This window comes from Cryptomeria japonica, chromosome 8, assembly GCF_030272615.1.
Source record: "Cryptomeria japonica chromosome 8, Sugi_1.0, whole genome shotgun sequence".
Classification (NCBI taxonomy): domain Eukaryota; kingdom Viridiplantae; phylum Streptophyta; class Pinopsida; order Cupressales; family Cupressaceae; genus Cryptomeria; species Cryptomeria japonica.
Window position 1 is genome coordinate 49,292,427 of NC_081412.1, and position 13,322 is coordinate 49,305,748.

Here is a 13,322-nt window from a genome sequence, read left to right on the forward strand (position 1 = left end):
TTCAAGTGGTCCTACTCTCGCTAACAAACTTCTGAGAATGGGATATTACTGGCCAACAATGGAGAAAGACTCTTATCAATTTGCAAAGAAATGTCATAAATGCCAAATCCATGGCAATCTTATCCATGCACCAGCACAAGAATTGCAGCCATTTACAACATCTTGGCCTTTCTGTCAGTGGGGACTTGATCTAGTAGGAAAAGTACATCTTTCCTCTTCAAATGGACACAAGTTCATTATCACTGCAACAAAGTATTTTACAAAATGGATTGAAGTGGTCCCAATAACCACAGTAACTGGAAAACAAATTGCCTCTTTTATTCTCAATTATCTAATTTGCAGATATGGCATCCCCAGTTCTATTATAATAGACAACGAGCATCCTTTTAAAAATCAAGATGTACGAGAATTATGTGAACGATTCAAAATACAACATCGTTTCTCTACACCTTACTACCCATAGGGGAACGATCAAGCAGAGGCATCAAATAAAATAATATTAAAAATCCTAAAGAAGACAGTAAATGATGCAGGAAAGGATTGGCATGTGCAACTCAATCCAGCACTATGGGCATACAGGACTAGGATCAGGACACCTACAGGGGCTGTGCCATATTCCTTGGTATATGGATTAGAAGCAATTTTACCTCTTGAGGTAGAAATTCCATCACTCAAAGTATCTTTAAAAGGCCTCATTCTAGATGAGGAGTATCGGGTCAACAGATTGCAAGAACTCGAGCTTCTGGATGAAAAATGCCAACATGCCTATAATCACCTCAAAGCATACCAGCAACGCATGTGTAGAAGCTACAACCATAAAGTCATCCCTAGGATTTTCAAAGTCAGTGATCTTGTACTCAAATAAAATCTCAGAAATCAACAAGATCGAGAAAAGAAGGGGAAGTTTGAACCTAACTGGTTGGGTCCTTATGTTATCATATCAGCCTATGGATCAGGCACATATCAACTAACAACTTCAAAAGGCGATGTGCTTGATGAACCAACCAACAACATCCATTTGAAGAAATTATATACTTGAGTGGTCTAATGCACGAAAAAAGTGAAAAATACTAAAAAAGTGAAAAAATCAGAAAAATACAAAAAAAGTCAAAAAAACAAAAAAAGGGTACAATAAAAACAAGTGGTGAAGACCTAGCAATAGGCGCTATTTGTGAGGGAACAACTCCTCTATCTATCATTACTCATATCTTTTGCATCTTAAGCCATAACTAAAGGCCATCGCCCAACACTTTATATGCAACATTATCCTGGACATACTTAGCATAGTCACTGTCCTTGCTTATCTAAAGATTAGTTCATTGTATCCCACCATGGCTTGGTAATCACTGTAAATATCCACATCGATCGGTATCTATAGCTAGGGGCAACATTCCTCTAGCTTCAACAACAAGCAAACAAGAATCGTAGCACGCCAAGAAAATCTTGTCAACAACAACTCAATAGCCAAGAAAACAAAACATTGATCCTATTAACAACTTCAACACACATGATGGATGATTTTATGAAATATAATTTGTTTACATCTCGCACGAAGTTTTGACTATTTTGCATTTAAAATTTTTGAATTAAGAGATCTCCTAAAATTTTCTCAACAATGCATTGAGCTAGAGGAAATGGCTGGAGAGTCTGATATTTTTGGTTTTCTGTCTGTGAGGCGATCACTTGTACTGTGCAAATTTTGTCTCGAGACGTGATTCTAAACATATCACTGAAGGCATTGTTCCACTTTGCACATACAAATGGTTCAATCTTGTCTATTTATATTCAAGCAACACTCAAGTCCTCTTGGTTTAATTATACCTTGACGCTTGTGTCATCTTGCAATATCAAAAATCCATATACATTTTACTCGGGTCATTATGGTTCAATTATACCATTATGCTTGCATAAACTTCCAACATATCAAATGCTCAATGATGATAAACAATAAACAAAGCAAAAACATGTGACTACACAGGAATGACAACGACAGAATGAGGATGATCAATTAGTTGCATATCATTTTACAATTAGTTGCATATCATGTAAATTTGCATTTAGTTGCACATAATTATCATTATATCTCATTTTCAAGATACATCTCACATCATTATCATTATCATTATCATACATCTCATTTTCAAGATACATCTCACATCATTATCATAATCATACATCTCATTTTCAAGATACATCTCACATCATTATCATTATCATACATCACATTTTCAAGATACATCTCACATCATCATCATTATCATTATCATACATTTTCAAGATACATCTCACAAATCAAATTCATCACAACATCACATAATCATCATAAAAGCATTGCATAAACAATAGAAGCATCACATCAATGCATAAATCATCATCCATAAACACATCACATGTGGATCAGAAAATCAGTGTCATATATATCTCAAAAATGGTCAAAATATACACAGGATGTCATGTATGTCAAAATACAACAAAGCACTCAAAATACAATAGAGATGTAAGTCTCTTAGGTATGACTATCTCCTGAGGCCGAGGGTCTCGCAACAGATGTCCCAGCACCTGGATCCCCAGGTGGATCATGTCTTGGAGGCCCTGTAACACCTCTGCTCTTTGTCCCCATTTGGCTCCGAATAGATTGACTGGTTGTATAGCTAGGAGCTCTGTGCTCTCTAGGGACTAGCTCCTCGTATAAACACTTGTAGTACTCAGCCTCCTTGGTCGTGTATTGTATCTCCCTTAGTGTGTCCCTCATAGGGGCACTGGCCATCATTCTCTGCAGTCTCTCTGCAAGATCCTCTGCCCGCCCTAGGCACTCTATCATCATATCCTACTCTATTGTAATCTGGGTAATCTGGCGCTGCTGAGCTAGTACCTGTGCCTGAAGCTGCTGCACTGTAACCTGTAGGGACATAATCTATGAGTCATGTCGGTGGGTTGGTACCCTGATCTGAACGGGTACCTATGTCATGGTACCACCCATCCCTGTCCCTGTCCAAGGCGTCGGTGGAGGTAATACATCTGATCTCCTCCTCTGGGTCGGTCGCCTGAACTCCTCTGTCCCACCCACAACTTCTATCACCTCACCAACTTGGCCAACTCCACCAGCTCCAACCACCAAACCTACCCTCCCTCCCTCACCAGCTACCTGCCTGACTAATCTACCTCCTCTCCCATCTCCACCTCCTCTCTCATCTCTCCCTGCATCTCCTCTCCTCCCTCCATCTCCTCCTCTATCTCCCCATCTCCCCCTACCATCTCCTCTCCCATCTCCTCCATCATCTCCCTTCTCTATATCTTCCCCCACCTCCTCTCTCTGTCTCAATTCCCCTCACCTCTCTGGATGCTCATCCTCATCATCATCAAAAGCGGGAATAATCTTTGCTGGATCAGATATCTATGCTACAACATGCACCACAAAGTAAGCAAAGATCTCCTCTGTCATCCTAGCATCGACCACTCCTACCCCATAATCCCAAATCTATCCAGCCAAGAGCATATACTCCTCCACCGCTGCTGCACTATCAATTGTCGGCCCCCACTCTGGCACATCCTGTCTTCGACGAGCATATAAGCATGCTCCTTGTGGTATACCCTGTTGTCAACCATACTGCCGCTGAACACGACTATGCAAAAATCTCTTAATAATAAAGGGCATCCGCCCTATCAAGTATCTCGACATATGTACATAGGGCATCTCTAGCTCATCCTTCGCCCACACCTCGCAATCCATATACAGTCTCCAGATGACTGTATCAATGTCAGCCAACACCCTCCTCCAATGCTCTAGTTTGCCCAGCTTGCACTGGACAACTATCCCTGTATACTCATATACATAAGCTCGACCAACTGGCCTATCCCTATTTGCAAGTGGCCTCGCTACAGGAATGTGCTCACAAGCCCACACCTGTAATAACGAAACCTCGGTTGATAAACTCGTATATCCCAGATACACCACCTGATGAAGCTCTCTATAAAGATGGGCCAACATACAAGACCCCCATGCAAACTTGCAACCCTGAGTCACCATATCCTCTAGCACCAATCCCCACCCCACTGCCAGTCCCTTTGACCTACGGTCGGGACACAAGAAGCCACCTATGAAACCTGCCAGTACAGAAGGTAGTGGAGCATAATCAAAATCTATAAACTCCTGTCATGGGATCTCATATCCACTAATCTGATCATCGTGAAATATCCGATGGAGAGCTTTTGTCCCGCCCTCCTCTATTTGCTCATATGAAAAAAGTGTTCCAATCACTGGAATCCGCAGAATCCGATAATAGTCCTCAGAAGTAACTGTCATCTCATCAGTGGCCAAATGAAAGGTGTTCGTGTCACTATGCCACCTCTCTGCCAAAGCTGTCACTAAACCTCGGTTAATGTTATACTAAGACATGTCTAACAAAGAGGATAACCCACACCTCTCAATAATATCTCTATTGGCCTGTGTCAACTGAGGAATCAAGGACCATGGTCTAGGAAATCGCTCTCGCGACTGAAGTACGCCAAGTCATTCCTATAACAATAAAAACATGTCCAAACATCAATCCTCACATGTATCTGATATATCAATCAACAACACAAATTAACTTGAAACAACAAAGCATCAAATCAAGTTCCATATCAAAAATTAGAGTCCCATATCGAAATCAAAACAAAATCAACTTGAAACAATGCAAGCATCCAATCAAGTTCCATATCGAAAATTAAAGCCCCATATCGAAATCGAAACAAATTAACTTGAAACAACACAAGCATCCAATCAAGTTCCATATCGAAAATCAAAGTCCCATATCGAAATCAAAACAAAATCAACTTGAAACAACGAAGCATCAAATCAAGTTCTATATCGAAAATCACAATCCCATATCAAAATCAACTCAAAGACCCATAACGCAAGAAACTCAAAAAACCTATATCGCAAGCATCATATCGGGAACCATATTGGAAATCATGAATCAAAACTCATATCGGACATCAAATTCAATTGTGAGGCAAAAATCAAAGTTCCATATCAACAAAATATCAGGATTCTCGAAACAAACAATCAGCTTGACACTTCAACAACAAAAGCAATTTCAAAAAACTATCAATCATCATATCAAGACTCGGACATCATCACAGCAGGAAAAACATTGGCTCAAACCCCATCCCAAACCATCTAGCAGATTCCCCCCTAAGCCATCTACCTCATCTATTTTCCCCCAATGCATTCCCCAAAATCATTTTTCTACCAACTTTTTATCCCACGCGCTAAAGCAGTCCTTCCATGCGCTAGGCTGCTAGGCATGCGTTAACCTAAATTACCGATGCGCTACAATCTTTCACCTATGCGCTAATAAACTCAATGAGCTAACCTAAATCACCTATGCGCTATAATCTTTCTTCTATGCGCTAACCTATTCAATGCGCTATTTCGACATGCGCTATCCTATGAACCCTATGCGCTAGGTCAACCCTACACACTACCTGATACACCGCATGCATGACCCTGTTTCACCTATGCGCTAGAAACCTCTATGCGCTACCATAAACCTACGACACACTACATAACGACTCCCATATGCTACCCTAGCTAAAACACCCCTATGCGCTAACTGTTGTATCGTATGCGCTAGAGGAAGCATCCTACGCACTAAACCGCGAAATTCAAAAGCAAAAAATTAAAAACATGACCAAAATTGACAAAATCAGAAACAAACAGGACAAAATTAGGATGACTTACATGTGGACCATATGCGGCGGGCCTCTGATGTCGACGAACACGCTCGAATCGGTGTGAAGCATAGGGAACTGACATTTTGTCACTCTCTAAGTGTCACTCTCACCAAAAGTCAAAAGGTGCAAATGATACAAATGAAATCACTTTTTACCTTTTTATAGGGTTAGTAGGTGGGGCATGTATTTTTCTCGTTCTCACTTTTAACCCTATAAAACATCATTTTTTGGGAGATGAATCAATAACTCTGCATTAAACATAGTCAAAATTCAACAATGCAAGCAAATAAAAAATGCTTATCAACTCAAGAAAATTTTCAAAATATTTTTTGATTCATCTTCCGAGGGGGCATCATCAATAGTGTTTATCAAACCTAGGGCATGACATCAACATCTCGATATATGACATAACATCAATCAAATTTTGGTGACACATCAAATTCTCTTTGAATCAACATGTGCACACACGTCACTTCAAAGAGGGGCAAAATGTAGACGTATAAAAATGACCACTTTCTTAAGTGAATATTTAATATTCATTTTAACCTTATTCCTCCATTTAATTAAATTTTGTTTAATTAAATTATTTGCATTCATCTATTTGATTAAATTCACCTAAACCTTTCATAACATTTAATTAAATAAATCACTTTATTTAATTAATTTCCCTTTCTCCCATTTTAATTAAATTTACATTTAATTAAATTATTCCTTGCAAGTAAATAAATATAATTTATTTATTTTAATCCCTCACTTGTATTTATGCAAATTGCATCTATTTTTGTTGAAATAAAGTAATTTATTTTAAAATTACCCCCCATCCACTTGCATTCTCCTACATCTCCCACTTGCCTCTCTAACCCCCTTCTAAATTCTTCTAATCCCTTCCAATTTAGCCTAACCCATCCCCTAAATATTGTCACATCCCTATGCAAAGGGAAGTCACTTCTCAAACCCTCAAAGTCTTTGAAAACCATTAAAGGCTTTGTGTCTTCAACAAGTTAACCTTGAAAGTCTTCCAAACTATTAATGGTTAACTCAACCCTCTTGCATGATTAGAGATTTTCTCTCTAACTCAACCCTCATCTAACCCAAGGGTCTCATCAAACATTCATTGCTTTGACATGGTTATCCCTTTAACCCTTGCACAAGAGTTTATCCTTTGGGTAAAACCTTTTTCCATTGGATAACCCTAACCTAACCTTAACCCTTATCTCCTAAGGTAACCATGAGGTCTTCTCAAGCATTTAATGCTTCTTACATCCCCTCTCAAGCAGTCTTATGTTGACAATTGTCACCATTTCATTGGTGAGAATTGTAAACATGGATTGATAACTTTCAATCCTGACCCTTGATAAGATCATCCAATCTTGACCATTCATTGCACTGTTTTTCCTATAAATAGAGCTCTCATTCCTCCATTTTCATATCCAAGTCTTTAGTATCAAACTTATAGACACTTTACTAAGAAGCTAATCCAAGTTTCATGCATCCAATTAATACTCATTTTTATAAAGCATTTAGCCTCTCTTTGATAGAAATAATCTTCATAGCATCTTAAATCGGCATTTCTATTATCATAATAATCATGTTAGACTAGTATAGTATGTTAAGATAGTTTTGTTACTAATCATTTCATCTTAATCATCATATACATGCTAGTTTGATTTATGCTATGTTTAATATCATTCACATCTAGGATTGCATTCATGTTAGATTGATCAAATCTCTCATTCTCATGATTGTCATCCCGAAGTCACTTTGCTCAGTGATCTGAGAGCAAAGGCATTGGCTTGAGGGGTCTTGTGAGATAGAGAAAAATGGAACATCCCTTGAGAAGTTGAGTTATTCAATATAACTCCATAACTTGCACCAAGAGTCCCATTGGTGTGTGGACCAGTTTGAAATCACATTTTCAGTTTCATCACCCCACTTTTCCTGCACACAGTATTCAGTATTCGGTGAAAAAGAAACCAACAGTTCTAAAGAAAGCTCTAATCTAAGAATAGTCCAACTGCATGCATAGCATGCTTTATTTGCACGAGAAATAAAAAACTATTAACTAATAATATATGATCCTCAATTAAGCTAGCTGCATGCTGGTGTATGATGGTGGAAGCTAAAAAAACAGTTATGAACTGCATGGAGCTGCATGCTCTAGCAGCGTCAGTTATCAACAGCTATGTGCTTGGAATAGTCATGTCAACTATTTGTTAGCCGCCCAGAAAGCTACAATCAAAATCGATTTGTCTATGAATTTTATGGTTTAATGCAATGGTCCTGATAGTTATTTCTCAGCTCTTCGTAAAGGAATCAGTTTCGCACCTCCTGCTTATTAAATGCAGAGCGTGACCCGTCTGTCGTTCTTATTCTCGCGTCCACAGTTATGGGGATTATATTTTAAAAGTACGGCGGAAAAACTTCACTCTTTCCTCGTTAATCTACGTGAAAAATGGTTGAAAAGTATGGCAGACAAACTACACATTTTCCTCGTTAATCAAGTTGAAAAATGGTTGAACACTCAGAGCAGAGAAACAACTAGTCTCTAGGATATCTAGGATATCTAGCATACATCAATACATAAATTTTGGTGTATGAAGATAATTTATGTTCTGATGCATTTTAGGGACTAGATAAGCATTTATGAACAGAAGATAGCTGTTGTGTCGATCCACAAAGCTTTGCTGCAGGTGCAACATCTACAAGATATTGGAAAAGATGAAAACAATATCAGAAATTTTGATAGTGGAGCATTCTATTGTCTCATGAATTTACAAATTTGTACTAACATTCTAGAATTGTAAATATAAGCCCAATAACCTGCAATCAAAATTTTATTTAATTGTGAGCACATTTGTTTTCTAAATCTTCAGAATTAATGCTGGCAGAAGCAAAAGTTGATTCATGATTTGCAGAGGAAAAATCTTTTAATCACTGTTTAAAAGCTGTGCCCTCCGCTATATAGTTTCAGCAGGAACTAATAACAATTTTTTCAATTAGAATTCACACCATCATTATAATCATCGTCACCACTAGCATATTCTTCATCCTTGTCAACATACTGAACCAAATCATCATAGTCCACACCCTCCTTCCCCACTTCGTCATACTCATGCTCAGCAACTTTGTCAATAGGCACAATTCTATTGCTAATGCATAGTTGAGCGAATAAGCTTTCCAATATGTGGAGGGTTTTCCTCTCCTCACCTTTCTTGACTCCCATTAAAAACGCCTTCTCTATATCACAAGAAGATGGCAGCCAGGAGTCATGTTTCGAAAGCTTTTCTTCATTAACCACACACGCATATATCCAATATGCACGCTCACTACAGAGATTTGTATGTGTTCGGAGAGGATCCCCCTCGACCATAATCCTGGTCCCATTACAAATGTTGCTCCCTATGCGAGGTAACCCATTAAGTATTGCACAAAAGATGAATGTACTGAGCGAATGTTGCTTTTTATGAAACGAATTGATCATCTCCTCTACATGTTTCTTATTTATCTTCTCACACTCTATTTCACAGAAACCATCTGCAATAGACAATGTGTCGCCCATTTTATCTGCGTTAAAATCTGACAGAGGCCATCTCCATGCGAAGTCATCTTCATCTGCGATTAAATCTGACATGGCCGATCTGCCCACTAGAATTGTAAGATCCCACGGCAATCTCTGAAATCACAGTGCTCTTACTAAATTATTTTCAACAGTATACATGGAAAACCGAAAACAGAATATTTACAAATACTTTACTCAGAGGCAACAATTTCACAAATAAAAGAAATCGCAGCAGAGCAACTAACCTAAAAGGAAATGATGGACAAAATAACGAGAAAATAAATATATCTGTGTTTAATACCTGCAACCTTTCAACGCAATTTATTACAGGACTATCTGCAATAATCATCTCCTTCAGTCCTTTCAATTCTTCAATACCCTTTATATTCTGCAGCTTCGGGCATGCAGTAATGATAATGCTCTCCAACCATATTAAAAATTCAATGCCTTCTATACTCTGCAGCCTTGCACAACCTCCGATGAAGATTCTCTTCAACCCCTTCATATCTGTAAAACATATTACACCTTGCAGCTTTGTACATTCCTCAATCCAGATTCTCTTCAAACCCTTCAGTTGTTCAAGAGCATTTATATCCTTAAGCTCTGGGCAATACGAAATCCAAATCCTCTTCAATCCCTTCAATTTTTCAAAGGCTGATATATCCTGCAGGTTCCGACAGCGGCGAATATAGATCCTCTTGAGAGAACCGACATGCCCAAAATTTGGCAACTCTCTAATAGTCCGGCATAATTTTATGCTGAACATTTCAAGTTCTAACAGATCACTGCCCAATACTTCTCTCAAGTTTCCACAGTCCAACAGCACCAGACACTCCAGTGTGGTTACTCCTGCCAAATCCACTTCAATTAGATCTGCCATAGAATAAAGTTTAAGAGATTTAAGGGTGGGACACAACTGTCCACTAATTGAGACCTTCCTTGTTTTGAATGCACAACACAGAGTTATGGCTTCAAGGCTTCTCATACAAAAACGATCATCAGTTGTCTCTCCCCTGTTGCTCAAATTGAATTCCCCTTCTACGTTTAAGGATGCAAACTCTAATGTTTTCAGATTTGTGAGTTCTCTTACAGATTTTAGCAAGCATTTCCATTCTAAGATTTGAATTTCAGATCCAAATTGTAGGTACAGACTTTCCAGATATTTTAACATTCCAAACAAACTCACCAGTTCGTTTAAACCCGTGATAAAAATATGGCGGGTGAAGCCCAGATAACAATGACCATTAAAACAGCAATATAGCTCTCTCAACTTGAGTGGAACCTGAAATTCACAATCGCTTCGTTTCAAACTGTTGTTTCTTGAATGATAAAAAACATCTTACAATCGAATGAACTATTTGCTGATGCTACCAAAAAATTATTTTTGATCAAGAAAAAGCATATACCTGGCCATCCCTTTGCCACAATCTCGCAGGTGATACTCCTTCAAGTCTTAAAGTGTGCAAATTTGGTAGAGGAATCCAGTCAGGAATATCCCGATGGCCGGAATTAGAATGAAGTTCAAGCCATTGTAAATCAGTTGATGTCTTTGAAGTCTCCAGAAGATATGTCATGTGGTTGGCAGTTTCATTGAAATATCTGAAAGTCTTTCCTTCTGACTGGGTGAGAATATATTGCATTTCAATCTGAATTCAAATTTCTATGGAGTTAGAATTAAAAATGTTTTAACAGCTTATAGAAAATAAAACATTTCACGCATGAAATTAAGGTCGCAAAAACACATACAAGATCTATACGACGCCACAGTCGACAAGGATTGCTCGATTCATTGTTTGCCATTTCTCTCCCCAAGTCCCTGAGGTGGTCATGCATTCTCATAACAATTGTTGGCTCATATTCGTATTTTATATGAAGAGAAAAGGTATCCTGTCGATCAACACAAAGTTGCACTTCAACAAGGCACTTGTCTTTGAGGGTCTGAAGCGCATGTTCAGCTCTCCACTTTGAAGCCTTCCATATACTTATGGCCGTGCTCACCTTTTTCCCTATGAAAAAGCATGCTATATCCATAAAGATCTGTTTTTCATCCTCTTCCAAAGCATCATAGCTTATCTTAAGTGTATATTTTATGTCTTTGTGTAGTCTTGCCTTAACAAGATCTAATTGCAACTTCCAATAAGCCTTGTCGCTGCCAAAAACATGCCCACCCATTACTCGAAGAGCAAGAGGTAAACCTCCACATGCTTTGACAAAGCTGTCTACCAAATTTTCAAACCCAGTTTTACAAGATTGCCTATGAAATGCATGCCAACAGAAGAGTTGTCTGCTATGCTGTGGACTCATTTCTTTCATCTTATAGCGGACTCTTACTCCGGCCTGTATAAGAAGCCTCTCATCACGGGTTGTGACAATCACCAAACTATTGGGATTCAGGGCATCTATGGGTAATATAGCATCTAGTTGCATCTGATTATCAACATCATCTATAACTATAAGGAAACTTGATTCACGGCTCCCTTGAAAGTTATGCTTGATATGGGCAGTTCCTTCTTCTATACTACAAAACGAATGATGATTTACAGGAAATAAATCATTGAGAAGTTTACTTTGCAGAGAAGTGAGCGCACCTTTGACATCATTTTCCCGCACATCAAACTGGATAGTTGATTCACTAAATTCTGAATGTTTGCGATTGAACAAATCTTTGGCGAGAGTGGTCTTGCCAGAGCCTCCCATTCCAAAGATACCAATTATTTTATCTCTCATCTGCCCATTTGCCTGGCAATAGCTATGGAAATCTTTCACAAGCTCATCAAGCCCCACAGCATATTTTGCAACTTGGAGTGGAATTTTTCTCTTTTGCTTCTCCTTAACTACGGCAGATACGATGTCACAACATAGCTTATTCAGATCGCTGTTTGTAGTAAAAAAAATATTAAAACGTGTTGCAAGAAAATGGGTAATATTTAATCTTACTTCCCAAACTCTTTCTCCAATGTGAAGTATAAAACCTAATATACTAAATACAAAGAGATTTTAACATAGATTGAAGTAGTTTATAGGAAAAAAATTCAACAAAATAAAGAAAATGTATATAGATGGAAAGTATAAGACGATGTCTTACTCATTCTGTCCGTTGAATTGGTAGCCCATTATCCCTGAAATGTTCTGGAGGCATTCTTTCCACTGTTGAATGTCATGATGAGGATATCTGCCCTTCTCTTCGTGTTTGGAAAATGCATCTGCAACTCCATTTTTAATGTAGCGGAAGTCTGAAGGCTGAACATGGTAAAACAGGGGAATAATTCTAGCCCGGGTTTGAAACATTAGGGTTAGCTCAGCTAAGCACCAAGCAGACTCTACATATCGCGGTGAGAAGATGGCTATGTGCACTGTAGCAGAGAATATGGCGTTCTTTATGGTAGAAGAAATTGATTCTCCCAATTCAGTCTCTTCAGAATCAAGATACGCCCGGATCTCAGCTTTGTGTAGAGAATTGTAAAGCTGCCGAGCCAGAGTTGTTTTGAATACGTCAAACTGTTTTACAGACAAGGAGGATTTTATCATTGTGCTCGGAGGTTCAACTACCAGAAATGGATCGAGTTCCTGCTCTCCTCTACCAGATGTGGAAGTGGATGCCATCAACAGGAAATTGATGCTCTGGTGAAAAAGCAAACAAATAAAAAATGGATATGTTGAAAACAAGGAATTCGGTGCTTCAACAGGTCACAAGAAGACTTGGGAGTTAGAAATAGGCGATCAAATTAGGTACTCGATGAGAAAGATTAATGCATGTTGTTGTCGTGGTGTCAATGACCGTGTCGACGAAGATAAAAATGGTAAGCTTTATTTCAACTTTCCTGCGAAGTTCGTGTTGGCTGTGCTTCCACGTTATTGCCTCTTATGACGTTGAAAGTCTGCATCAAACCAGGAAAAATATCCTGCCCCTTTTTACTTCCCGTGAGCTGAAATAAATATGGCATCTAGGGAAAGCATCCCGCATCTAGGGCAAATGATTCAGTAGTTGTGCACCCTAACTTCGTGTTTATCAAAATCTTACGTAGAAATTTCAAATCATTCCAAT

General features: G+C 38.6%; 1 protein-coding gene across 3 annotated transcripts; it reads right to left on the minus strand.

The window, feature by feature from the left end:
- Positions 1–6,964: 6,964 nt before the first annotated feature.
- On the minus strand, positions 6,965–13,058 carry LOC131041743 (disease resistance protein Roq1). Of its 3 annotated transcripts, none has more exons than XM_057974936.2 (5): positions 12,363–12,500; positions 11,024–12,111; positions 10,684–10,923; positions 9,579–10,559; positions 6,965–9,391 (listed from the first exon to the last, which is right to left on the minus strand). In XM_057974936.2, the coding sequence occupies exons 1-5, from the start codon at positions 12,364–12,366 to the stop codon at positions 8,711–8,713; spliced, it is 2,994 nt and encodes a 997-aa protein (XP_057830919.2). In that variant the 5' UTR covers positions 12,367–12,500; the 3' UTR covers positions 6,965–8,710. The 3 variants fall into 3 exon arrangements, with proteins under 3 accessions (XP_057830919.2, XP_057830918.2, XP_059066001.1); XM_057974935.2 differs by having other exon boundaries at positions 7,775–9,391; positions 11,024–12,152; positions 12,363–13,058; XM_059210018.1 differs by having other exon boundaries at positions 9,219–9,391; positions 9,523–10,559; positions 11,024–12,152; positions 12,363–13,058.
- Between the last annotated feature and the right edge of the window lie 264 nt (positions 13,059–13,322).

Excerpts from the sequence above, each read along its gene's own strand:
- LOC131041743 (XM_057974935.2), bottom strand. The coding sequence starts at position 12,880 with ATGGCATCCACTTCCACATCTGGTAGAGGAGAGCAGGAACTCGATCCA. Across the intron at positions 10,924-11,023 it reads TGTGGCGTCGTATAGATCTT|ATTGAAATGCAATATATTCT; the intron begins GTATGTGTTTTT and ends ATTTGAATTCAG. Across the intron at positions 10,560-10,683 it reads TGTGGCAAAGGGATGGCCAG|GTTCCACTCAAGTTGAGAGA; the intron begins GTATATGCTTTT and ends TGTGAATTTCAG.